Source organism: Talpa europaea (assembly GCF_964194135.1).
Source record: "Talpa europaea genome assembly, chromosome: 15".
NCBI lineage: Eukaryota > Metazoa > Chordata > Mammalia > Eulipotyphla > Talpidae > Talpa > Talpa europaea.
Window position 1 is genome coordinate 53,067,590 of NC_140083.1, and position 26,134 is coordinate 53,093,723.

The 26,134-nt window shown below is 38.8% G+C and overlaps 1 protein-coding gene across 9 annotated transcripts in view; it reads left to right on the top strand.

Moving 5' to 3' along the window:
• BCAT1 (branched chain amino acid transaminase 1) overlaps window positions 1–26,134 on the top strand; it is a gene marked incomplete at both ends in the record, with an annotated part of 58,912 nt that overhangs the window by 14,628 nt on the left and 18,150 nt on the right. For 7 of the 9 annotated variants that reach the window (XM_084255601.1, XM_084255606.1, XM_084255604.1 and 4 more), the window contains 3 exons: window positions 140–259; window positions 15,220–15,383; window positions 22,902–23,044. In XM_084255601.1, coding sequence (XP_084111727.1) covers window positions 140–259; window positions 15,220–15,383; window positions 22,902–23,044 — 427 coding nt within the window. The remainder of the gene's footprint in view (window positions 1–139; window positions 260–15,219; window positions 15,384–22,901; window positions 23,045–26,134) is intronic. The other 2 variants (XM_084255605.1, XM_084255608.1) reach the window with 1 other exon arrangement.

Sequence of the window (26,134 nt, forward strand, 5' to 3'; positions counted from 1 at the left end):
GGAAAATCATGGAAAAAATTCATGTTGCTTTTATTACTGCTTTTTTAACAATCTAAAACTTCCATGAAGATCATTTCTTATTGCTACAATAGAAAAAAACATTCCAGTATTTGTTATTGTTATGTTCTCATTCTTTCAGGGATTTGACAAGGAAGAGCTTTTAGAATGTATTCAGCAACTTGTGAAGCTGGATCAAGAATGGGTTCCATATTCAACATCTGCTAGTCTATATATCCGTCCTACATTCATTGGAACTGAGGTACAAAGAGACTCCGGGTGGGGGTGTTCCAGTGGGCAAGTTATCATTGTTTACCCTTTTGGGAAAATTTCAGTTTGTACTCTGAAACAGTCCCCCACCAGAAATGACTGCTTTCTCTTGGTTCTCAAGACAAAACATCGGTGAAAATTTTCTTTAGAGGTCAGATAGCAAATATTTTAGAATTTGGGGGGCACTGGTACAAAACAGCCATGGATACACACGTAAAAGAGTAAATGAAAGAGCAGCACACACTGAGAGACCACTTGCCTTCCCATGACCAAGGCGTCCCACAATTCCCTTGGTCTAAGTGGACTGCTTCCCTCCTGACAGCCTATCACTATGGCAGCAGTGATGATGGCTTTGAAATTTAGGGTAAGGAGAGATGCTACCTTTTCATTTCATTTTCCTGAAGTCTTGCAATTATTTGTAAAGGATTAGGAGTAGAGAGTCCAATTCCCCTATAGAAAATATTGAAAATAAAGTTTACTTAGGTGTTATGGAAGGCTTAAACAACCCTACCTCTGGACTGCCTACGAGGTGACAGTCTGTTAGTTGAGTGACTTTGCAAAAGAAGGTTATGACTGGAAGCGAGGCCACTTGTGTGGGTGAGTGTGCTCTGCAAAGACTTGTCATTTGTATTTTTCTCCTTGGAGGAGAATGAGGAATCACAGATGTGGGGGAAATTGAATGTGGGTGCATATGAAGAGGATGCAGCATAAGGGAATCTCTCAGAACAGCAAGCATGAGACACATCTCTTTTACTGCAATCTAGTTACTTTGTGCTACTAGGTAATTGTGTGGTTACCAGGTTTTCTACCAGGTGATATGAGTGTAAGAAGTAGGGAAATATACCAGGCCATGGTATAAATACCTAAGTGGTCCTTTGGTATCCTCTGATGCTTTTTCAAAGACTTGTGAATCTAGACAATGAATTTCATAAATTGTAGTCTCCTTAATAAGCTTTAAAGAATTGGAATAATTTCAAAAGTCATCTACTCTTTTGCAAGTTTCTGATATTTTAATATTCCTGGGCATTTTAATATTATTTTTAAACTTTATGACAAGGAGAAGACATTTTTTAAATTTTGTTAAAACATCATTACTGATCTGAAAGCACTAGCCTCCAGTTGCCCTTGAGGATCCTTCCCTCTCTAATATCTGATACTTTTGTTCCTCATTAGTTGAGAGAGTTTGTCAGAATGGATGTTGGGTTTTGTTGAACACTTTTTCAAATCTCTTGATATGACTATGTGGATTTATCTTTTATTTTTATTATATTAATTAATTAATTTTTGGATAATAAAATATCTTGCATTCCTCTGCTAAATCCCTCTTGATTATAGTGAATTGACTCTATATCTTATGGTATTATTTTGTTAAGAATTTCCATGTCAGTTTATGAAAGATAGCAGTCTGTATTCATCTAACATGTCTAGAGCTGTGATTTAGTAAATTCTTTAGACTTCCAGAGTTTTGGAATCTAGAGTGAGATAAGGTTTTGAATCTGAGTTTATAGTCTGGTCTGTAATCAATAATAACCCTCTCTGTTGATAGTCTTCAAGTGTTTGCATTCCACAATTATAGTTGTTTAAGATCCACACCTTAACCCTATCCTGCAAGACTCTGTTGAATGGATCTGGGTGGTGGTTCTGATGCCCACCAAATACAAAAAACTCTACTAAAAACACTGCCAAGTACTTTCTTTTTCTTGCACTCTCTCAACTTACATATAATGCTTTGGACTTCAAAATCAATACTTTAAAGTTAGCTGTCCAAGTCATAAGAATTAAAAGAAATAACTGTTACCATTTGGTAAGTCAACTACTTCAGTTGGAAAAGAAGGTAAAATATAAAGTCATAATACTTAAATAAAAAGCAACATTTATAGGAACAGTTCTCAAATTTTCACTTTACCAGATAAGAAACTAAAATCATGTGACTGTCATTTTCAACACTGAATACCCAATACTACTACATCCACAAAAGAGGGGTTTTGCTGGTTTTTAAGTCATCTATTCTATCCAAACTTGCCTTATTTAGTAACATCAGGGAGGTACAGCCACGTGAATATGTGTGAATGCGTGCACACACACATATACACAACTTTAATCAGTGATTTCCATAAATGTACAGGTGCCTTGACCATGGTCAATGGCAAAAATATGCATAACCACACATTCTGAGATTCCACTTTCTGGTTATTGGCCCTAGTCTTCCACTTTCTCCATTTGCCTCAGTCCTATTTCTTTCTTTAATTTTTATTGCGGTAACATTGGTCCACAATACTATCTATGACTTAGAGGTGTTGTTACCACACACACCCATGACCAAGGCACTGAAAGTCTTCTACCACATCCTACTTCTTTCTACTTTGTATGACAGGTGGTGGAGTGAGACACTGTTAAATTACATCAGTGGTGAGAACAAGTATCATTGAGAAGGGTTGAGTCTGATGGTAGACACAGGCCTAGAGGCTGTTGGGACAGAGGCTGCCCAGCCCGCTGGTCAGGCCCCAGGCTGTCCCCTGAAGAGCTGCATGCCATTGCCACTCAAAGACAGACTGGCCTTGGCTCATGTGGAGGTTTGTTAATTTCTCTCATTTAGTTATCTCTGTACTTCTACATTTGGAGTGCTTTAAACAAATTTCTGGAGTTCAGTTCCACTACAGAATCAGTTTGCTTTTGGTTAATACCAGTCTCAAATGCACGCAATACAATTTGAACAATGCAGAGCATTTAAAATCATTTCACATCAGCAGTTTCCCCTCTCACAGTTTCATTGGAAGTCTTTCAGTATGAAATTTTCATTAGAGCTCACATTTTAAAAACCTACTGGCAAAACAATCTACTTGTAGATTTCTGGGTCATTCCACAGGGAGGTAAGAAGATACAAATTTCATAGACAAGTCTAATCCTTTTATCACCTTGTAAAATCTTTATATTACCCATATAATTTAACCTGTAATCATAACCATTCTATGAAGAGAATCACCTTCATTCTTTGTCTTTGTTTATACTTAGAATCTTATCATCTTTTCCCTTCACAATTAAGCTCCATAAATGAATCTGAACAGAATTTGAAAACTACTTATTACAGCAGCAGTTTTAATATATTCTTTTGTAATCATGCACACACACATAATATTCATTCCACTATTTAGAAACAATATTAAATTGCATTTGCCTACTATTAATGAGTTTCATATTAATAGCTCCTTTTTATTATCCTTAAAATTTGTCTGCCTTTTGAAGATCCAGCTTATTTGCAGTGATTAGCCTGTGATGATCCAATTGTTATTTATCAGACCTCTCCTACTAATGGACATCTTCTTGAGACTGTTCTTGTCCATTTCAGTATTATCATAGGGGATAATTGTTGTTATTATATTTATTTTTATTCTTTGGAGTTTGGTTGTAATCATATCCTCAGGTCATGCACTCTTCCACCAGCAATGTATATAGGAAGGTTCTACTTGCTTTATATTCATGCTAACATTGGTATTTTCTTACCCTGATACATGCAGTCTTAGCTCCCTGTGGTTTTAATTTGCATTTCCTTGAGGACAAATAGTTGAGTTCCTTTTCATTTGCTTACTGCCTATTGGAATTCCTTTTGTGAAATGCCTTTGCAAGTCTTTTGCCATTTTAAAAAAAAAATGACTTGTCATTTTAATTTTTTTCAGTCTTTATATATTCTGGGTATAAATCCTTTTTCAGATATATACATATATCTATATACAGATATATACATATATATATTCAGATATATACATATATATATATCACAAATAGCTTCCCAGTCTGTCACAAATCCTTTGTTGGATAACTGCATTGTAAACCATTGTGACTTGCTTTTGTGTTGGTATCTTTCCTTTCCACTCTCTTATTGATATCTTTTGGTGAACAGAAGTACTTAATTTCCATGTAAATGAATTCCTGTTTTCTTTATATTTTGTGATTTTTATGTGTTTTAAAGAAATCTGTCCTTACTCCAAGTTCATACTTTAGTTCTGTTTTAAAGTTTTGCTTTTTCTACTAAATTGAAATCCAGTATTTCATTTGGAAATGAATTTTTGTGAGCTTAAGGACTTGATTTTATTTTTTTCCATATGGATTCCAAATTGTACCATCACTACTTTGGTGTGACCTACCCTTTCCTGATTTACAACACCAGCTGCGGATATAAAGTTTCAATGGAGGAGAGCTGTTTTCTCTTGTCTTGTTTTCTCTTCTCTTCTCCTCTCTATAAATGGAAGCCATGCTATGAACATTTTTGTGTTATTGTTTTTGCACATTTATGGTGTGCTCTGGAGAGTCTTCCATATCAGTCCATTTGGATCTATCTTTATTTTTTTTAATTTTCCTAGTTGTAAAATATTCTATTATACATATATACTTTATTAAATACAGCATGCCATTTTTTGTACCAAAAGTGGAAAGTGGTATTTTATGTACCAAAGTGGAAAACATTACCAATTAAATTATGACACAATGCTTTCCCAATAATTCTGAGTCATTCATGAGTTAGTCATATTGGCCTCAGATTTTTTGAAATGTATGTTTTCTGAGGAAGTCTGTCATTTCTTTTGTCATCAGTTGCACTAGTTGGCCAATGAGAGGCACATTTTTTTTTCAGTATCTTTTTTTTTTTAAAAGATTTATTTTATTTTTGTGCATACAAGAGCTGGGGTACAGGCCAGAGGTGCAGGGGGGAGGGGATGAGAGGATTCACCAGAGACACAGTGGGGAACAGATCAGGCAGATTGACTGATACACTGCTGAGGGGAGCAGCGGGCAAGTCAGGAGAGATCTGCTGCACCATGTGGGTTGCTCCCTGGCCGGGGATCGAACTCGTGCTGCAGTGGCTGAGGTTAGCTTCATAGGTTGCATTCTTAACACCTTGTACCACCAGGGAAGCCCCTTTTCCAATATCTTAATAACAAAAGTAACAAGGCTTTATCTTCTTAGGGATCTCTACCAACAATGTGACCCATTAGAAGTCTTGGTTTGTTGTTATTTTGCAAGAAAATAATTGAATATCATTTTTAAATGTTATTTTTTTTTAAACATATTCTTTTTTTTTTTTTTTTAAGATTTATTTATTTATTTATACAAGCACTGGGTACAGTCAGAAGCACGGGAGGGTGAGAGAATTCACCAGAGCCAGAGCGGGGAGCAGAGCAGGCAGAAGGACCGAAGTACACTGCTGAGGGGAGCATCGGGCGGCAGGAGAGGTCTGCGCGCCATGTGGGACCCCTCACCCGGTGGCCGGGGAGTAGCCGGGGAGCGAACCAGCGCTGCAGAGGCTGCGGGCAGCTTCGCAACCCAGCACTCAACCGCTGCGCCACCGGGGAGGCCCTCATTTTTAAATGTTATTACAAATATTTGTTTCACTAATATCAAGTATATATTCTACTTCTTTTGTGTGTGTGTATGCCTTTCTATGTTGTAACTTTTCTTTTCCATGCCAAAACATACCATAACTTTTTGAAGACTTAAATAGCAATGTCAACATGTATACCATCACCAACGACTGCACTTGGAAGTACTTTCAGTATTTTAAGATATTGAGTCCACCTCTCATATGTGTTAAATGTGGGGGGAAATGGGCATCTCAGAATCTGTGAATTATGACAGCATAATTTACACACTCTCTGTCCTGTTCATCAACCATCGTGTTGCCTATATAACACACCTTAGAACTGGTATTTATTAGTAAATTACAGAAAGAAGGAAAAGTAAATTTGGGAAGTTTAAAAATGCAGGTTTTTTCCCCAAGAAATTTATACTATAGACATACCTCTTAGTTCACATGAAGACACGTATCCAAAAATACTCATTGTAGATCACACCATTTGCTGATAGGCTGGATGTGAGAGGAGAGATGCCAAGTTTTCCTTTCGGGTCATAGCAACTTGACTGTGACCTTTGTTGTGCCAAAAATGAGGGAGAAGGGTTTTCATTTATTTGTTGGAGTGATGATGGTTGGAATGATGAGCTCAGTTCTGAATCTGGTCATATCAAGTCAACAAATGGATGTACAAGCCTGGAATTCAAGGGGAGTTTGGAGTTTAAGTGATATTAGTGTAAAATGCCTCAAGAGAACAGCTTGTCTTTTCCTATGAAACCAGCCCTTTCTCTGCTTTGCTTGATTGAGCTTTAGTGGAATTCAAAATGCCTGGCAGCAATTCTGGGAAAGGCACCAGGAAAGCCAAGATGCAGAAGGCTGTTTCCTGCCCATAGTGGGCCGGCTTGCTGTTCCCAGTGGGCTGTATTCACTGACTCTAAAGTCCAGGACCACCAGACATGGCCTTGTTGGTGTGGGTGCCACCATTGTGCTGTAAACCTTACCGCAGAAGTACTTGAATTAGCAGGAAATGCATCAATGGATTTAAAGGTAAAGAACATCACCCCTTATCACTTGCAACTGGCTATTCATGGAGATGAAGAATTGGACTCTGCTATCAAGGCTACAATTGTTTTTTTTTTTTTTTTTTAATAGAGGCATGTTTTATTTATTTATTTGTTTGTTTGTTCGTTTTTGTTTATACATGCACTGGGTACAGTCAGAAGCGCGGGAGGGTGAGAGAATTCACCAGAGCCAGAGCGGGGAGCAGAGCAGGCAGAAGGACCGAAGTACACTGCTGAGGGGAGCAGCGGGCGGCAGGAGAGGTCTGCGCGCCATGCGGGACCCGCCTCCCGTGGCCGGGGAGCCGCTGGGGATCGAACCGGCGCCGCAGAGGCCGCAGGCAGCTTCGCAACCCAGCGCTCAACCGTTGCGCCACTGGGGAGGCCCAAGGCTACAATTGTTTATGGTTGTCATTCCATACAACTACAAATCTCTGATTGGGAAGAAAGGACCACAGAAAACTTATCTGAAGGATGCCTGGATTCCTTATTATTTCAAGATTCTACATATTCTAACAGTTGTCCAGTGTTGGTGAGTCCAGTTGACTGTATCTCTGTAATAAACGCAAGTTTGCCTTTTTTGTAATTCTATTTGAGCAAGTTGGAAGCTTAATTAACTTTCCAAACAACCAAATGTCTGCATTTGCATCGTAACCATATTTTAGTGTTACTGTGGCTTCAAAGAAGCTATTGATGCTGAAGTAGTAGGTTTTGATTGAGTTGACTGCTTTTATAAAAAGCTGTTTGAATTTTAATTGTGATGCAGAAGTTATAGTAACAAACATTTAGGTTTGTTTAGACATGATTTCCATTGTAGTGAATAAGCTCAATAAAGGTCATACCTCTCCAACCATACCCCAGTCAAAAAATAAAATGCCTCAAAAGCCAAGGACCTGGATGACCATATCAAAGGCAGAACTGTAGATGGCTATGAAAAGACCAACCTCTGGGACATGCCAGCATGTAGAAGAAAGGATGATGAAGAGGAGTCAGCTCAGGAGTCTGAGAGGACAGAGAAAGAAGCCAGAGGGCTGGGTTTACTGGAAGCCAGCTAAGAACATGGAAGCAATGAGCAACGGTGACAAATCCCACCCGCAGGACAGTGAGATGAGACCTGAGAACTACTAGTATTGGAAACCTGGAGTTTCTTGGTGGCCTTGATGAGCTTTGATTTCAGTGGGGTTTAAAACCTGAATGTCATGGATTCAAAAGAGACTGAGAGAGGGCCTCCCTGGTGGTGCAGAGGTTGAGCGCTGGGTTGCGAAGCTGCCCTCAGCCTCTGCAGCGCCGGTTCGATCCCCTCTCCTCCAGCAGACCTCTCCTGCCGCCCGCTGCTCCCCTCAGCAGTGTACTTCGGTCCTTTGCCTGTTCTGCTCCCCACTCTGGCTCTGGTGAATTCTCTCACCCTCCAGTGCTTCTGACTGTACCCAGTGCTTATATAAATAAATAAATCTTTAAAAAAAAAAAAAAAACAAAAAGAGACTGAGAGGAGGGAAGTTAGGATGGTAGGTAAGTGCAAATCTCTTAAGGAATTCCCTACAGTGGAGCAGAGAAATGGATGTAAACTGGTATATTTGATTTAAGTGTATGATATTCTGACATATTTATAAGCTGATGGAAATGATCCAATAGAAAGTGCCAAAAGGTTGTTGAAACAGTGAAACATTTCCCAAATTCTACTTCTATCACAGTTTTATTTCTGAGGTGGAAGCCTAGGCAGGCAGTGATGTGTGATGAGAAGAAGGGATCTCCAAACACACCACCAGGCTAAAATTTCTACTTCGGATTGGTTTTAAAGTCACCAGCTGGATTTCCCAGGTCCTCATATAATAACAGTTCTCATCTTTACCCAGTATGCACGGTAGTTGCATCGATGCTTATGTCTTTTACAAACTCTTACCTTCCCCTGGATCAGTCCACTCAGGGTCCTCTTCCTGACCAGTGATGGTCAGAAATGGCTTCTTGAAGGTACATCTTCATTGCAGCTGTCAGCTCCCTGGTGGGTCTCTATTCCAGACCCAGTGCTGTGCGTAGCTAGTGAACTGGGTGGAAACACACAGCCAAACTCTTGAGTGCTAGACTAGATCAGGACCCAGAGAGGAGATTCTGTTTTTCTCCCTAATTGAAACAAGGAAAACCCTCTCGCAGCTTTCTCCTGTCATCTAGAGCATAGACCAACACATCTTTTTTTTATTTTTTGGATAATGATCCAACTGGTAAATATTCACAGTCTCTTCAGCTACTACTCAGTTCTGCTTTGTAGAGTAAACACAGCAATAAGCAATGTATAAGTGAGTGTATTCTGATAAAATTAAAACACACACACACACACACTAAGACAGGCAATAGGCTGAAGTTTGTTGACCCCGCATATAGGGTCACTTCAGGCAAGAAAATGAAGTATGACTCTTCTGAGGATGAATCATTTTTGAGTTTCCCCAGTACTTCCCCATCAAGTGTTCTTGACCACATGTTTAATAATCCCTGCTGAAATGTCTGTTTAAGATTGATTTCAAATTCACCAACCTCTATTTCCCAGGTCCTTATCTTTCTCCCAAGTGTCCATTCTTTATGATTCCAACCTTGCATGTTGAATGTCAGTTCTGTGGTCACAGCTACAATCATCTTAATGTCATCCTAAAACCCCTATATCCGTACATATTGAAGTTATCTATATGTGATCAGTTATTATTTATAATAACTGTGATCAGTTATTATTTATAAATAATAATATTTATAAATTATTATTACTGTGATCAGTTATTATTACTGTGATCAGTTATTACTGTGATCAGTTATTATTTATAAAAGTAGTACTAACAATTGTTATTTGTTGAATGCTTGAAGAAAATCAGGCCTTGGGTGTAGAGCACTCATTCTTTTACCAAGTGTTAAATATATAATTTCTTTCTCTTTGAGCAAGGCTGACAAATAAACTCTATCATCTATTTTATACCAAGTCTTAGAATATTTATTTGTCCTATGGTGTTCATAATATGTCTACATATTAGCTACTTATTAATCCAAAGGCCAGCACTATGCAGGCAATAGACAAAGGAACATTTTTTCTCTATGGTTTCAATACAATATATTAGAATTAGTGTCAGATTTAAAAACAATAACAACAACAAAATAATTCAAGTATGGTAAATAGCCATCTTAGGAAAGGGTTGTTTTCTCAGCTATCAACAATATCTTATTAAGATGGAAGCTTCAAAAAAATAGTGAACACCTAGCAGTGCAACACAGGATGTTGTGTTTAGGGGACAAAGAGGGTCATGTACTTCATGTTGTTTTAGAGATTTGCAAGAGCAGAGAATTACCTAAGAGCTGTAAGAAAACATGGGTATTTTATCTAAACTTAAGGGTGTACTGGATGGCACAACAGCACATATTACAAGGACCTAAACTTGTCAAGTGCTCATTTCCTGAACTGATGTTTAAATGACATTTACTTGGCACTAGAGGGGTGTGCCTTTCCTGAGGAGAGGCAGGATATCTTAGTGGGCTGGTGCCCCATTACAGAGCACTATGGACTGGGTGTCCTAAGCATCGGATGCTTCTTCCCGGATGCTTCTTCCCTTTCTTTCTGGAGGCTGGATGTCCCAGATCAAAGTGCCAACAGGGCTGGTTTCTAGAGAAACTCCCCTTTCTGACTAGTGGGTGGCTTCTCCCTGTGTTCTCCTGTGGCTTTTTCTGTTCAGAGAGAGGGTAAAAGGAGAAGGGGAGAGAAGGAGAAAGAAGGAGAAGGGGAAGAGAGAGGAGAGAGGAGGGAAGGGAAGAGGAAAAGAGGGAAGATTAGGGGAGGGAAACAGAGGGGAAGGGGCTAGGGAGAAAGAGAGGGAGCAGGGAATAGGAGGAGGGAGTGAGCGGGGACTGGATGTAGTACCCTTGCTGATCTTCCATAGAAGGACATTAGTCCTATTGGGTTAGGGGCCCACCCTTTTGACTTCATTTGACTTTAAGTGCCTTTTTTTTTAACTTTCTTTTTTTAAAATTTATTTTTTGAGCATTTTTATTTTATTTTATATATGTTTACATCATTTTTCATTTATGCACAATGTATGCATTTTCATCTTGGTTATAGTCCCCATACAATCCCTCTCCCTTATTTTGACCCTAATCCCTCCTCTGCTCCCCCCTCCCAGTGTGTCTCTGGCTTATAGTTGCTTGTTGATTTTGATTTTTTCTTTATTATAGTCTTTTTCCTGGTTCCTTATTTAGGTTTTCTAGATTCCTGCTATGAGTGAGACCATCCGGTATTTTTCTTTTTCTTTCTGGCTTATTTCGTGGAGCATGATCCCTTCCAGCGCCATCCATGTTGCTGAAATTGCATGAGTTTATCTTTTTTGAATGCTGAGTAATATTCCATGGTGTATATGCACCACATCTTCTTGATCCAGTCATCTATTTTTGGGCATTTGGGTTGTTTCCATAGCTTAAAGGCCTCATCTCCAAATGCAGTCACTTAGGGTGTTAGGACTTCAATCCATAAACTGGAGGGAAAGGGTGAGACACACATTTCAGCCCTAAAAAATGGGGATAGAGTGTTCCTGGTAGAGGCAGCTGTGCAGGAAGTATCTCTGGGGAGATAGTGACCAGAGGGTGACAGAAAGGCTCAGTGTGGTCTGTGCTTGGGGTACATGAAGCTGAAGCTGAGGGTGGAACAGCTGAATGCTGGTTTAAATGCTCTCCAGGTTAGGATATCGGGGCACTTCACTGATATATATATATATATTTTTTTTAAACTGGTATTTGAAAAGGAGCTCTAAGTTAAGAATTCACTTATAGGAGAAATATAGGGGAACCAAATAAAGGATCAGGGAAAATATTAACAGGCAACTATAGATCAGAGACATTCTGCAGGGGAGGGGGAGGGAGAGGGGTCAAAACAGGGGTGGGGAGAGCACAAGGGACTATGGTGATGGTGCACAGGTGAATTGGTGGTGGGGGTTTTACAGGAACTACACCTGAGAGGAGAAATCAAATATTATACAAAAAGAACAATGATGTAAAATATGCATCAATAAATACATTTTTAAAAAAAGAATAGAAGGTCTAGAGCTTAATAATGAAACCTTGGGAAGACCACTTGTTTTGCACCTCACTTTTTCCAATTTTAAAATAGGAATTATAATGCTTACCTTCCTGGATTGTTGGATTAGATAATAACTTAGTTATGTGAAATGGCTTAGTAACCAAAAAGTACTGTATAAATGTGGGTTGTTTTTTAAAAATCTTTTACCCAACTGATTAGTTTTTCCTCTAATGACACAGCATGAAATTGGGGTCTCTCCATTGTGACTCACACTCAGCTCCCTACGTGGAGCACTGTTCCATCCAGTGTCCCTCAGTCTGATGGTCTTCATAATTTTTCTCTTTAACTAATCTTCCTTTTTGAGGAATTGACAGGATTTTAAAAAATTAAGCTGTTCTTTGGAGTTAAAAAAAAAAGTCACACCGATTCTTTTTGAAAACTGTTCTCGTTATCCCGGTTACCTTATTCCTTCAGTGTCTTATTTGCTTTGTTGAAGCAGAATTATCCTCAAGACTCCACATGGCCAGTGCGCTTCCAGACGTCCCAGCCAAAACACGGGCTAATGTTACTTTCTTTAGTTCATAGTTGCTTTCTGCCTTGGTTCAGATAATCCTCTGAAATCCTGCCTTTCTATAAAGACATTTTCCAGCTCACTCGGAAAGAAGTGATCATTTTTGCTGCAAAAAACTGGTTTATTTTCCATCACACACAAGTTTCTTATCCTTCTGTGCAAAATATACACATACTTAATGCCAAGTAGGTAATACCAAGTATTTGCTGCTTGCAAGACATCATTTGTAAAGTATGAAGAGTTTACTTTTTTGAATACATCAACATTTCAACTTCAAAGTCAGCTGGTCCCTTGAGAAGTTACATGTTTTGCTTCTGAGATATTATATTCCACATTTTCTATGTTATTTTTTAACTTTATTCATTTCCTTATGTATTCAGATATCCAAGATCTTATTAGAGTAGAATTTAAAAATCAAAATAAGGTTTATTGAATCTGAGTCCTTGTTCTTCCATATTTTCTACTTATTTGAATGGCTTTTGCTTCATTTGACCAGAAGCTCTGTCACTGTGGTTATTTTCTTTGTGATTCATTCAACAACACTTAGTTACAACATTACAACACTGAGTATGATTTAAGGGCATAGGCTCACATTTCACAATGAGCAATATATTCTTAACTATAGCAGTACTACAACTTTTAGATTAGAAGGAAGAGTTAAGACAAAGGACAAATAGTGGTTCCTGAGGCTAAAAGCAGACTTAAACTCCACGCTTCCTCCCCAAAGCACAGTTACACTTTATTTATTCTCACTCTTGAAGCAGAGTAGCTATTTTTGGTAAAGTCAGAGTTCTTTTGATGAAAAGACAGTTGACATAAGTAACCATTTTAGGATGAAGGTGACTAAGCTGTGATAAACTGCAGTACTTGAGATGCTTGTAAAACATGGTTGGAACTTGCTTTAATTTCAGAAAATAAGATGTTAGTACAAATAAACACATTTTCTTCTTGGTTTTGAAAAATTCTACTCTATAATTTGCCTGCTTGCTGAGAAAAAAAAAAGTATCATTTAAGGGCTATTGAGATTTTTCTCTAGAAATAGACTTAATGCATAGAATTATTCCATTTTCCATCTGCGCTTTCATTACCACCACCTAGTGGAAAAATGCAAGCTCACTGTCAGTTAAAATCAGGGAAGGAAATGAATAAGATGAAATGGATCTCCGAAGACCATTTCAATGGTGATGAGTTATTGCTTTTTATTTTTAGTATTATGCAGGTTGAAAAAACCACAAGTTGAGTTCGAGAAGTGCAGGCATTCACGGGGTGGCTAATAAAATGTCCATCAAGAAACTCTTTCATTCAGACACTTAGAAGTTTGTAAATTATTGAGTCGGTGTCCTGTACATTGTATTCCTCAATCACCTTGAGAAACTTCCTTAATTCCTCAGAAGACTCTATAAAAAATTTTAAAACACTCAGCTTCAAGCACTGAGAAGGTATTGATTGTACTTCCTTAACTAATAGGTAAGTAAAAGTGCATATATAGGATAGTCAATTTTATCAAAGTTGGGAAGAAAGGTAAAAATGTGTATTATTTGGAGGTTTACTTTCCCAAACAATGAAACCCAAAAAGGCAAATGAAGTTCCTTTTCATTTGTTGGAAAGTCCTCTTCAGCTCCACTGAAGAACAAACAGAAACAAGCAAAACCCCAAAACCTGCTGTTGCCTGCTTGTTCATTCCTCTCACTTGGTTGTCTGTCATCGACTATTCAGCCCTCATCTGTTCTCTCTGTGCCACCCAAGCCTGGTGGTGTCCTGACCACATGGAATGTGGTAGAATCATCATCCTCCCGCGCCTTGAGGGCTGTGCATGCCTTTTCCATGGCCTCAGCATGCACATGTACAAACACATTCTTAATGCTTATGGATATATTTTGTCTGTCTGATTCTTGATGACCTGATTCCAGGTGGGGGCCGAGGGGCTGTGGGTCAGTAGGTAGCAGGGGGGTGGATATAATTAAAAGTCAGGACCAAATAATTTCCAAATACACCTTCAGACAGTTTAATCAAACATGATGAAAGCTCAAAATCAGTTGGAAATGAACCTCCTTTTTTACTCTCCTTTTTTCTGTGACAGAGTCCACCCACCCAGCCAAACCAAACCCTCAGGTCCAGTCTGGACCCTCATTTTTCATCCCAGGACTCACAGTGCTAAAGCTCTGCCTTGTCTTCTGATTTCCTGGGGTCTTGAGTGACACCCAAACCACCCTTTATGACTTTGCAATTGATATGTAAGCCTCAATAATTTCAGTCCCACAAATTTCCTCCTGATAATCAACAGTCAGTGACTTACAGTTAGTTGCTCTTGTGCTGGAGGCATTTGTATGGTTTTGTGTGATGACATGATTTTCCAGTGTTTGTGGGTAGGTCTATCTTCTCTGCCATTCATGATCCTGGTTCTGGAGTCAATCATCCTCTGCCTTATTTGGGGATATTTATCTGGTGTGGTGGCTCCACCTTTAGGGAAGTGACTCTCTAGCCTTCTAGTACCTGCCACAGTCAGTGACTCCTCACTGGAGCCCGTTTCCTGCTGGAGTCTGACAACCTGCGTCAGGAAGATTAGATAAGTCGACATATTTCACCCCCAAAGACTAAAACCATAGGTCTGGGGTCTCCCATTTCTCAGTTCCTATCATTGTAACCTTGAAATGTCTCATACAGGTAGTCATTAAAATATGGTATTCCTCTAAAAGCCCTACAAACATAAAAATGTATACAATTACTTTTCCACTAAAATCATAGTAACCCAGAAAGCAAACCAAAATCAAACTGAAGCCCTCCCTTCTCTTAACAGACCACCAGGCTTTGTATAATTCAATTTTAGAAGTGCCAGCTCTTGCCTTTGGTGGCACCCCAGGAGATAGTTATAGATCTAGCCTAAATTTTAAGACTGGAGTCTCCATTTAAATGAATGGTTGTGTGTAATTTTCCTTGCCTGCAGCCCTCTCTTGGAGTCAAGAAGCCTACCAAAGCCCTACTTTTTGTCATCTTGAGCCCTGTGGGACCTTATTTTTCAAGTGGTACCTTTAATCCGGTGTCCCTTTGGGCCAATCCCAAGTACGTCCGAGCCTGGAAAGGTGGCACTGGGGACTGCAAGATGGGAGGGTAAGTTGCTAATGTTTTTTACTTCCATACAAGTATATATGTCAGTTTGCAAATTGCCGTGCTCATTTTGTTTCCTGCTGAGTTGTCAGTGTTCTAAATGTGCTAGCTGGTTTTCTTTTTTCGTTGGAGTCACTGGTTCACAACACTGTATTGACTCAGAGGCATAAGATCATACCTCTGATGCGGGACCTCACATCACACCCCTCCAAGGTGCCCGCATCCTCCAACACAGTCCATGGTGTCCCCTCCCTCTTTTGTAATCTCGATTCCAAAGTCAATTTTCTAGGGTTTGTCACTGATTTGGTTTTGTCTGACCCTTTGTTTTGTTTCTCTATATTCCATGTATAAATGACACCATCCCATATTTGTCTTTCTCCTTCTGACTTATTTTGCTTAGCATTAAAACACGTTAGCTGTTTCAAAAATAACCTGTCGTCCTTTATAAGGGAGAAACACTGAGTTATACTAGGCAAGCACTAAAATAAGTCAATAAAGTAGAAATAAAACTGTACTTTGAATGCAGTGCCCTGGGGTCTGGTCCTCTGGCTGACGCTTGGCATAGAGGAGCATCTGGTGGCGAGGCCGGGGCTGTCACTCGGCTCCCAAGCGTCGTCTGGGGAAGGTGCCTGCTCCTCTGAAGTGCTGTCTTCATTGTCACAGATTGCAGCCGCACCTGCTGCCAACTGGCTGAGGGACAGCCCCGCCTTGGCTCTGTCAGGCCAGTCTCATAGGCCATATGTAGTTGGCTAGAAATAAAAGCACATTTGAAAAGTGTTAGACAATTTCAGGGTGGACTTGGCTGTGTATCGGGAATGCCCTATGGGAGAACAAGAAGAGCTGAATGATCCAGTGTGGGCTTTTCCTTTGTGTGTATCAAGTGCTGATGGGTATCACTTCCCTGGGCAGTGACATCCTGGAAGGTGACTTGGTGGCAAACTGTAGATTTGGGGAAATAGAATGATACATTGATAGGTGTGAGAGAGATATTGACAGCTGGGTTGCGACCCTCATGGTCTTCTGTTTTTTGTTTCCTTTCTACAAACTTTTATATAAAATAAAATTCTATATTCCATCATACCTGGTGGGAATTGCAGCAACCATTTCCTGTGTGGGGAGAAAAATCCTAATGGAATTCATTCAAGTAACAGTCACTTTCTTTTCCTTCCGGTTGGGAACCTTCCCTCCTCACTGTGACCTAAGCTAACTGGGTTGAAACTATTTTTGTTTACTTTCTGGGTTTCTTTTTTGACTGTTCAGAATTCCTCACAGGCAGCATGGATTAGTATTAGTGTTCAAATTCTTTTAGGGTACATATTATAGTAAGTCAGCATTCTTAATGAAGAGGTAAACATAAGTTAAAATCATTATTCTGCTATAAATCTTGCTTTCTAGTTGCCTAGGGAACATGGGGGACATTGAGAAATTGCAAGGAATTCTTGAGTTTTGATATGTGGGTAGGTTGTTGTTTATTATGAAGATGGTATCATATAGTATACAGACTACATGATCATGATAGGCCAGTGAAACATTAAAAATTAATATCTTCTCTACAACACAAAGAATGAACCCTGATGTTATTGCGGATTTTAATTCATAATAATGTATCAATACATAATAATGTATCAATACTATAACAGACTAATGCAAGATGTTCCTAATACAGGAAACTGAAGGAAGGGTTGGGACCTGGGGAAATGTGTTTTTACTCAGTTTTTCTGTAAACCTAGCACTGATATAAAAAATCTATTATTGAAACATGTAATAGTTTGACTCATTAGTCTCAGGTAGAACATGGCCAATGAAGTTGACTTGAAATCTCTGAGAAGACAACATTGGATCTCATAAATAAAAGCAAAAAAATGACAAGAGGGGAGGCAGTGATCACGCTAAAAGATAGATTTTTAATCCATCTCCCTATCATTTCCAAGAAGTTCTAAAACTCTCTATTCATTCAACCTGGAGAAATGCAAGGGAAGAAAATGATCCTACATTTATTATCACCTAATTTAGTTGCCAAGGATATTTGGCTGCAGCCTTAGATTTGTGTATTATTGCTCTTTTCTAAACCTGATTAATTCAGCAGTAACCTTCCAAGCTTTTTTTTAAGACCTCTATTGTCAGTTGGTATTTATTAAACAGCTATGGATTCTCATAAATTCAAGAACTTACTGCTTTCTTTCAAAGTGAATGAGGAAGGGAGAGAATTTTTTTTTTTTAATAAGTTACTATTGACTTACCATATACATTTCAGGAATTTAGCTTACACCTTGTTATGTCTCACTGCACCCACCACCAAAGTTCCAGTGCCATTCACACCTTCATGTTGAACCCTTTCCTCCCACCCCACTTCCCCTTCCCCTTTGGAAACCACCTTATTTTCACACCACCTTGTTATGTGAAAGTTATACTTGTTGCGTTTCATTAGTTGTTTTTTTCTTCTCATATATATTCCACATATGAGAGAAACTATCCAGTAATTGTCCTTCAATTTCTTACTTATTTCATGTAGCATAATCATAATCAAGTTCCACTCATGTCCCAAGGCAAGATTTCATATTTTTTATAGCTGAATAATATTCTGGTGTGTGTGTGTGTGCATGTGTGTGAGTGTGTGTGTGGGCCCACGTGCACGCATATGTGCATTTCTTTATCAGTCATTTGTCCATGGACATTTTGGTTGTTATTAGTTCTTGACTATTGTGAATAATACTGCTATGAACCCGGGAGTGTGAATGTCTTTTCGAATTAGTGTTTTCCTCTTCTTCAGATAAATTCCTAGGAGTGAGTAGAACTGCTGGATCATGTGTTACTATTTTTCAGTTTTTTGAATAGTCTTCAGGCCATTTTTCATAGAGGCTATACCAATTTACAATGCATTTTTAAAAATTTTAAGAATATTCAACTTTTTTGAAGCCTCCAGAGATAATATTACCCTTTTACTTCTAAATATACATAAATGAAAAGAGCTATACAATGATATGCAGCTAGAGGAGAGTTCCAGCACAGTGGTTCTCACCTGTGGCTGCAAAATGACATCGTCTGGAAGCTTTACTAACTACTAGTGTTGGGGTCCCACCACCACAGATTCTGGTTTATTTGGCTTGAGCATCAGGGTATTTTTATTTATTAATTTTTTTAAAGATTTATTTACTTATGCATTCAAGAACTAGGGTACAGGCCAGAGGTGCAGAGGGTGAGAGGATTCATCAGGAACAGAGTAGGGAACAGAACAGGCAGACTGACTGAAATACACTGCTGAGGGGAGCAGCAGGCAAGACAGGAGAGGTCTGCTCTGCTATGTGGCTCACCTCTGTGGACAGAGATCAAACTCATGCTGCAGTAGCTGGCTGGTATTAGCTTCATAGTGCTGAGATGTAACCACTTGTGCCACCAGGGAGGCCCACATCAGGCTATTTTTAAATGAGCAGCTAAAGTTGGGAAGCACTGTGCTAGAAGAAGATGAGTTTTAATTTGTTTTAACCACAGGAACATCTTAATTCCTGGACTATCTCTGAATTTTGTATTTACTTTAAAATGAATCAGGTCCTCTTACCCTCCTCCTTCCCCCCTCCATTTCCATTTTTTTTTCCTTGTACTCATTTTGCACTTCACTGAAAACTCTGAAGTCAGAAAGACCTGGATTAAAAATCTAACAGTTTTGGGTACATTACACCATTGTTTTAGGCTTCAGTTTCCTCATTTATAATAATACCCTCCTTTCCTATGAGAACTGAGTTAATACAAAGATCATTTTATGATTAAAACCCTCAACCAAATGGGCACAGAAAGAATATACCTCAACATAAAGGTTGTATATGACAGACTCACAATCAATAGTGAAAAACTGAAAACATCTTCTAAAATTGGAGCAAGACAAGATGTCCACTATCATTCAGTACATTATTGGGATTCCTAATTGGAACAATTAAATAAGAAAAGGATATGAAAAATTTTCAAATTGGAATAGAAGAAGTAAAACTATCACTGCTTGCAGATGACATAAAAATATATAGAGAGAAAATACCAAAACTCCAGTAAGAAACTATTAGAAAAGATAAAAGAATACAGTAAAATGACAGACTACAAAATTAATATACAAATATCTGTTGTGTTTTTACATGCAAATAATAAACTATCAGAAAGAGAAATCAGGAAAAGTTTCTTTTACCAATTTCATCAAAAAAATTATGTAGCTTGGAATGAATTTAACCAAAACAGTGAAAGACCTGAAACCTGTAAGACATTGTTGAAAAAGAAAATAGAAGAAAAAACAAAGAAATGGAAATATACTCTGTGTCCATGGGTTGGATGAAGTGACGGCATTAAAATGGCTATATTACCTAAAGCAGTATACGAACATTACAATCCCTGTCAACATCTCAATAGTATTCTTTATAGAAATACAATAAAAATCATGAAAGTTATTTGGAACTGCAGAAGAGTCCTAAGAGCAAAAATATTCCTGAGAAAAAAAGAACAGAAATAAACAGAAGAGGGCCTCCTCGGTGGCACAGCGGTTGAGCGCTGGGTTGCGAGGCTGCCCGCAGCCTCTGCAGCGCCGGTTCGATCCCCGGCTGCTCCCTGGCCACCAGCGGAGGGTCCCACATGGCGCGCAGACCTCTCCTGCCGCCCGATGCTCCCCTCAGCAGTGTACTTCGGTCCTTCTACCTGCTCTGCTCCCCGCTCTGGCTCTGGTGAATTCTCTCACCCTCCCACGCTTCTGACTATACCCAGTGCTTGTATAAATAAATAAATAAATCTTAAAAAAAAAAAAAAAAGAAATAAACAGAAGAGGAGGTATTGTGCTCCCTGACTTCAAACTATACCACAAAGCATCATGGTATTGTAATAAAAACAGACACAGTTCAATAGAACAGAATTGAGAGCCCAGAAATAAACCCACACATATGTAGACAACTAATTTATGACAAAGGAGTCAAGCACCTATAGTGGAGCAAGGAAAGTCACCTCAGTAAGTGGAGTTAGGAAAACTGGACAGCCACACGTAAAAGAATGAAACTAGAAAGCTATCTAATAAGATAGACAAAAATTAATTCAAAATGGCTTAAAGTCTTTGACTGTAAGACCTGAAACCAAAAGACACGTAGGACATAGGTACATGCTCCTTGATACTGTTCTTTAGGAAACTGATTCCAGTGACAAGGGAAACTAAAGCAAAAGTAGAAAGTGGGAGCACACCACATTAAAAAGTTTCTGCACAGTGAAAAAAGCTATCATCAAAATAAAAAGATATCTTACTGGATGAGAAAAGATATTAATGTCTGGCAAAGGGTTAATACTCAACATATATAAATATCTCATAAAACTCAACAACTAAAACAAAAAACCCAATTAAAAAATGAGCAGAGGGACCTCCCTGGTGGTGCAAGAGGTTAAGCACAGCACTGAGAAGCTATCTGCAGCCTCTGCAGCATGAGTTCCATCTCAGGTCCATCAGGGAACTACCCACATGGCACAACAGACCTCTCCTGTCTTGCCAGCTGCTCCCCTCAGCAGTGTATTTCAGTAGATCCACCTATTCTGCTCCCCATTCTGTCTCTGGGTGAATCCGCTCAACCCCCACACCTCTGGCCTGTACCCCAGTTCTTGTATGCATAAATAAATAAACTGTAAAAAAATAAGCAGAGGATCTGAATAGACACTAATCCAATGAAGACCTAAGGATGACTATTATGCAGCTGAAAAGATTTCCATCATCTATTAGGGAAATGCAAATCAAAACAACAATGAAATATCATTTCACATCTTTGAGAATGGCTGTTAGGCAAGCTAAGAAATGTCAGTGTTGGTGAGGATGTGGAGAGAAGACCCTTTGTACACTGTTAATGGGAATGTAAATTGGTGCAACCATTATAGAAAGCAGTGTAGCGATTTCTCAAAAAATGGTTGAAATCTTGCCATTACAATAGCATGAATGGAACTAGAGGGTATTAGCCTATGCGAAATAAGCCAGAATGAAGAAAGACAAACACCATATGATTTCATTCATATGTGGTATATAGGGAATCCAAATGGACAACCTAAATAAAACAAAAGTAAACTTTTAGAACTATTAGAGGAATGCATGGTTACCAGAAGAGTAGGGGGAAAGATGTAGGGGTAAATTGGGTCAAAGGGTCAACTGTGTGGTCAAGGATAACATTGGACTTTGATGTTGTACCTAGAAAGGTTGATTTGTATGGATTGCACATGTGAAACTTATATAATGCAGTGTTATTTCAATTTAAATGAAAAAGTGAATGAACTCAAAGAAGAATTATGTGAACAGCTTAGATGATATATTCATCCCTTAACTTGTGCAGGGCAAGATGCTGTGATTGTCAACTCAAGCAGAATGACTTGGTTTCTTAAGAAGGACCAAAGAGAACAGAGTAGGAAGTTGTGCAGATAGGCATGGCAGTTAATAGCAGACAGCCTCTGTAACATATGACTCTTGTGCTTATGTCCCATTAGACAGTACTTCACATTTAATCTTGCCCAGATGTAAAAAAAGGTCATTAAAAGTCTCGAGGGGTATTTTGTAGAAGATAACATTAATACGTTGCAGTCATTATTATTGTATGCTTGATTGATTATTTATATGTATTCCTGGGGGCTTTGTAGGCCAAATGTGGGTCCAGGGCTTATTTGCTAGTCCTGATTGTCCTGTGGTAGTGCTGTTCACACTGTTTGCTCCAGTCCTCTGAGAGTCAAGGAGAGTGAATTATACAACCAGTGGGAGGCAAGCAAACATCCTATTTATTTCAGGACTCTTAGGCTCTATCTAATACTTTCATCCAAATAAACTACTGTTGAACTGTACTGCCATTTATAAAAGGTATACACATTCCTTGACTTTGAATAATCAAGATGAAAAGTGTTGGTTGAGAAAAAAGGGATTTTTAAAATACTTTTGGGTTAAAGCAGCATTTTTACCATTTTGTCCCCTTTTTGGTGGGGGGGGATTTCCATATCCGGTACTGGGTATTTCTTGGATGTATTAAAGGTCTCCAGTAAGAGCACAGGCTTTGTGCTCTGCTACTTAATTGCTATAACTTGACACAAGTTACTTCTCTAAGCCCCAGTTTCTCATCTGAACTATGGATATAATCATAATGGCTAGATCATAGTATTCATGGGAGGTCTCAATGAAATAATTTATGAGAATTGCTTGGTATGTGAAAAAACCTCAATAACTTCTGTTATTAACTAGGTTATTTACCTGTGTTCATCTATCATCACTACTTTCAAGTTAGAGTTCCATAATATTTTGCTATGTTATGGCAAATGAGTGCAATTAGATCGCTTAGTTCTCTAATGAGCTTTCTTTAATGTTATGCAGTTAATGTGTGTGTATGTGTGTGTGTGTTTGTGTGTCTCTGTGTGTGTGTGTCTGTGTGTGAGAGAGAGAAGGAGAAAGAACATTGATTATAACCACATGTAAATTAAAGACTTGAGGATTTTAGTGCTTGAGGTTGAAGTAGATTCGTGATCAGTATATTTCCTCTTTCTTCAAAGGAATTATGCCTCATCTCTTTTTGCCCAATGTGAAGCAATGGATAACGGGTGTCAGCAGGTACTGTGGCTCTATGGAGAGGACAATCAGATAACGGAAGTTGGAACTATGAATCTTTTTCTTTACTGGATAAATGAAGATGGAGGTAATCCACTCAGATTCCAGCTCTTTGATATCTTTCAATAATTTGAATGAAACGGAAAAGAAAAACACTTGAACCTTAGAAGGAGTAAACTAGAAAAATTCCAAAGGCTAAGAATCACTGTGCTTTTACTATCCAAATAGACATGAATTGAAGTTATAGAACTTAAAAATATTTTTTTGTTTGTTTCAGCTTTAGATGTACTTATCACTCAGATGTCAAATTTCAGTCCCTACGATAGAAGATTTGCCACCTTCTCCCTTTGTCATCTTAACATTTTTTTTTTTTTTTTGTGGGACCCTCCACGGCGGTCGGGAAATGAACCAGCGCTGCAGAGGCTGCGGGCAGCCTCGCAGCACAGCGCAGCGCTCAACGGCTGTGCCACCAGAGGAGGCCCAATACTTTTTTTTTTTTATGTCTATCTAAAATCCCTTGCCTTTGGAGCTAGGTCTCAGATCATTTCAGTGGTCATTCACCATTTTACTGTATGCATAAAGGGGTATTGTGGTAAATGTAGTCGTTCTATTAATTGTGCTGATAAATGAAATTTATTGTACTTTGCTGCTATTACTCTTCTAACAGTTGGTGTCTTTTATACACTGTTTGATCAGAAGTCTTCCAAGTCTACTCTGAACCTCAGTTTGATTAAAGTATACTATTTTAAGGACAAATTGATCCATTTGGGGATTTACTTAACTCTTGGTTCATTCAGGACTACTAATATGTTTACTTTAGAATTTGGTACTTTATTATCCATTATCTCCATTTGCTATTATTTTTAAATTTGTTGGCAGAAAACAGAGGGGTTTGGTGAGGTGCTAGCAAAGTCCATGGCATTCGATTAAATGACAAATGAAAGGGAAAAATACAGATAGGTGTGTTCATTTCCTCTAGAGTTTTAGTAGTCATAAAAACTTTAAAAACATTTTTAGACTTGTTTACATTCCTAGGCTATTCACTTCACTTCACAGCACTGAGTGTGAAGACTAGAAATGTAAAATGATACATGTTCAAATACTTATAACTTGGTATTCATTTCAATTGAATTTTAAAGAATTTTTTTATTTTTTAAAGCAGTTACAATAGCTTGTATTGCTCTTTTGTTATTTGGCTACATACAGAGGAAAATGATGATTCAGATGTGGCTGACTTCAGAGTTACATAGCAATCTGAGTATCGGTTGCAGAGACTAAGAGGATGAGGCTTAGGTTCCAGTCAGAGGCAGAATAAACAGAAGGTGTGGGGAGTCCGCCCTGTCCTGAGTTAGGCCCTGGGTAACCCTTGGCATATGAAAAGCCGGTGACACACCATGCTCTTTCCATTCCTGCTGTTTGTACTGGGCACTATTTAAAAACAAAATTTATACTGGAGTATTTGTGATTTCTAAATTTGAGTTATGGCATAAGACATATCAAAAGGCAAGCTTGCAAGGTGACCAGGGTTGAACTCTCTGACAATAGATTGATTCAACTCATTCTCCCACTTGCCTGCTCTTCTTCCCATTCTCCCCCTAAAAGACGCACCTCAACAAAAACAGTTGCATCATACAGAAGTGGTAACATCATTATTTGTGGATGGAAAATGTCAAGATTTAAACACAGTCTGAATCAAAGCTACATGATTTAAATAGAAACTGTCATGGTGAAAAATCACCCCTTATTCAAACAATAATCATGGACTATTTTCTTCATTGCTTTTAAAGGTCAGAAAGAAATGAGTGAATTTGTTTTCTGACTTATATAATATATACCATTAAGAGTTTCTATTCAGATTATGGTTGTCTGCGTTGCCTTAGTTTTAATGTGACTATGTCCCTTTAGATCAAATAAAATTTGAAGTAAGGAGAAAGGAAAGCATGAGAGAAATGAAGTAGAAATCAGGACTAACATTTGAGCAAAGGAAACAGACACTGAAGCACCTCTGTGGTGACTTGACTTATACCATGTGGTTTTGGGAACATATAAATAATTAGTTTTTAAGAAATCAACAAAATATTGATTTTTTTCAACAAACTTTCAACAGGAGTTACAAGCAGAGTGCGTTGTCTTAACCAGCCATTTTTCCAGAATGGCTGTTTTTGGAACAGCTGGGTAGACAAAGGAGAGAATCTGTGTGCACAGCATAGTGCTGTGTGAGGGGACGATTTGAAGCACATGGTCTGGAAATCATGTGGATATTGATTTCGGTAACAGAAAGCATGGTGCTAAGATCACAGAGACCCCATTCTCATTTTCACTCTGAGACGAGTAATGGAACTTGCGCACACTAGCTTGTCACTATTAGAAAAACTTTTATCTTGTATTGAACATGAGTTACCCAGAAAATAAGCCCCAGTCCTCGTGACTGAGTTCAGTCCCACTGGGAAGAATGGTCATGGCCAAGAGAGCTGATGCTACTGTAATCCCCTGAGGACCCATGAGCTAGCTTTCCCCACATCAGGCACATTATACTGACTCTGCCCGGAGCCCTCTGCCCTCGGAGGCAACAGCGCTTGATCTTTCTCTGCCCTCAAGCTTTTGCCCACATATTTCATTCCCAGTAAGAACTCCGTGGTATCGCCAACTCCCTCCTTCCGCACTCTCCATCACTCTCCTTCCCACCCACCCCCCACCAATCTAACATACTATTTAACATGATTGTTAGCTCTTGCCCACTAGAAAGGGAGCAGGGGGCCTGTCGGATTGGTCACTGCTGTATCCATGGTGCTTGGACCAGCCAGCTGCTCCTGGGAGACACTCAGGATATATTTGTTGAATAAATGACTAACGGTGCTGACAGTGTTTAGGGCATTTATGCAAACCCACATTCCTGGTTCCCATTAGTGCCTGACTTTGGGAAGTCACAGATGAATCCTGCTGTTATTGCTTCTACATTCCTCATCCCCTAAAAATGATTTTTCTGTCAAAAACAAGCTGCGTTTGTAGGCTCTGTTTTCCTCATGTTGGGCAATCTGGAGCTAGTTCTGGCTCTTGTGAGCATGTTTGTGGTTGCAGAGGAAAATGAATATTTCTCACCCAAATGTTGTCATGTCATCATCTCTGTCTGGCAACCAGAGAAACAGATGTTCTGTTCCTTGACCTCAGGCTAGTGGTT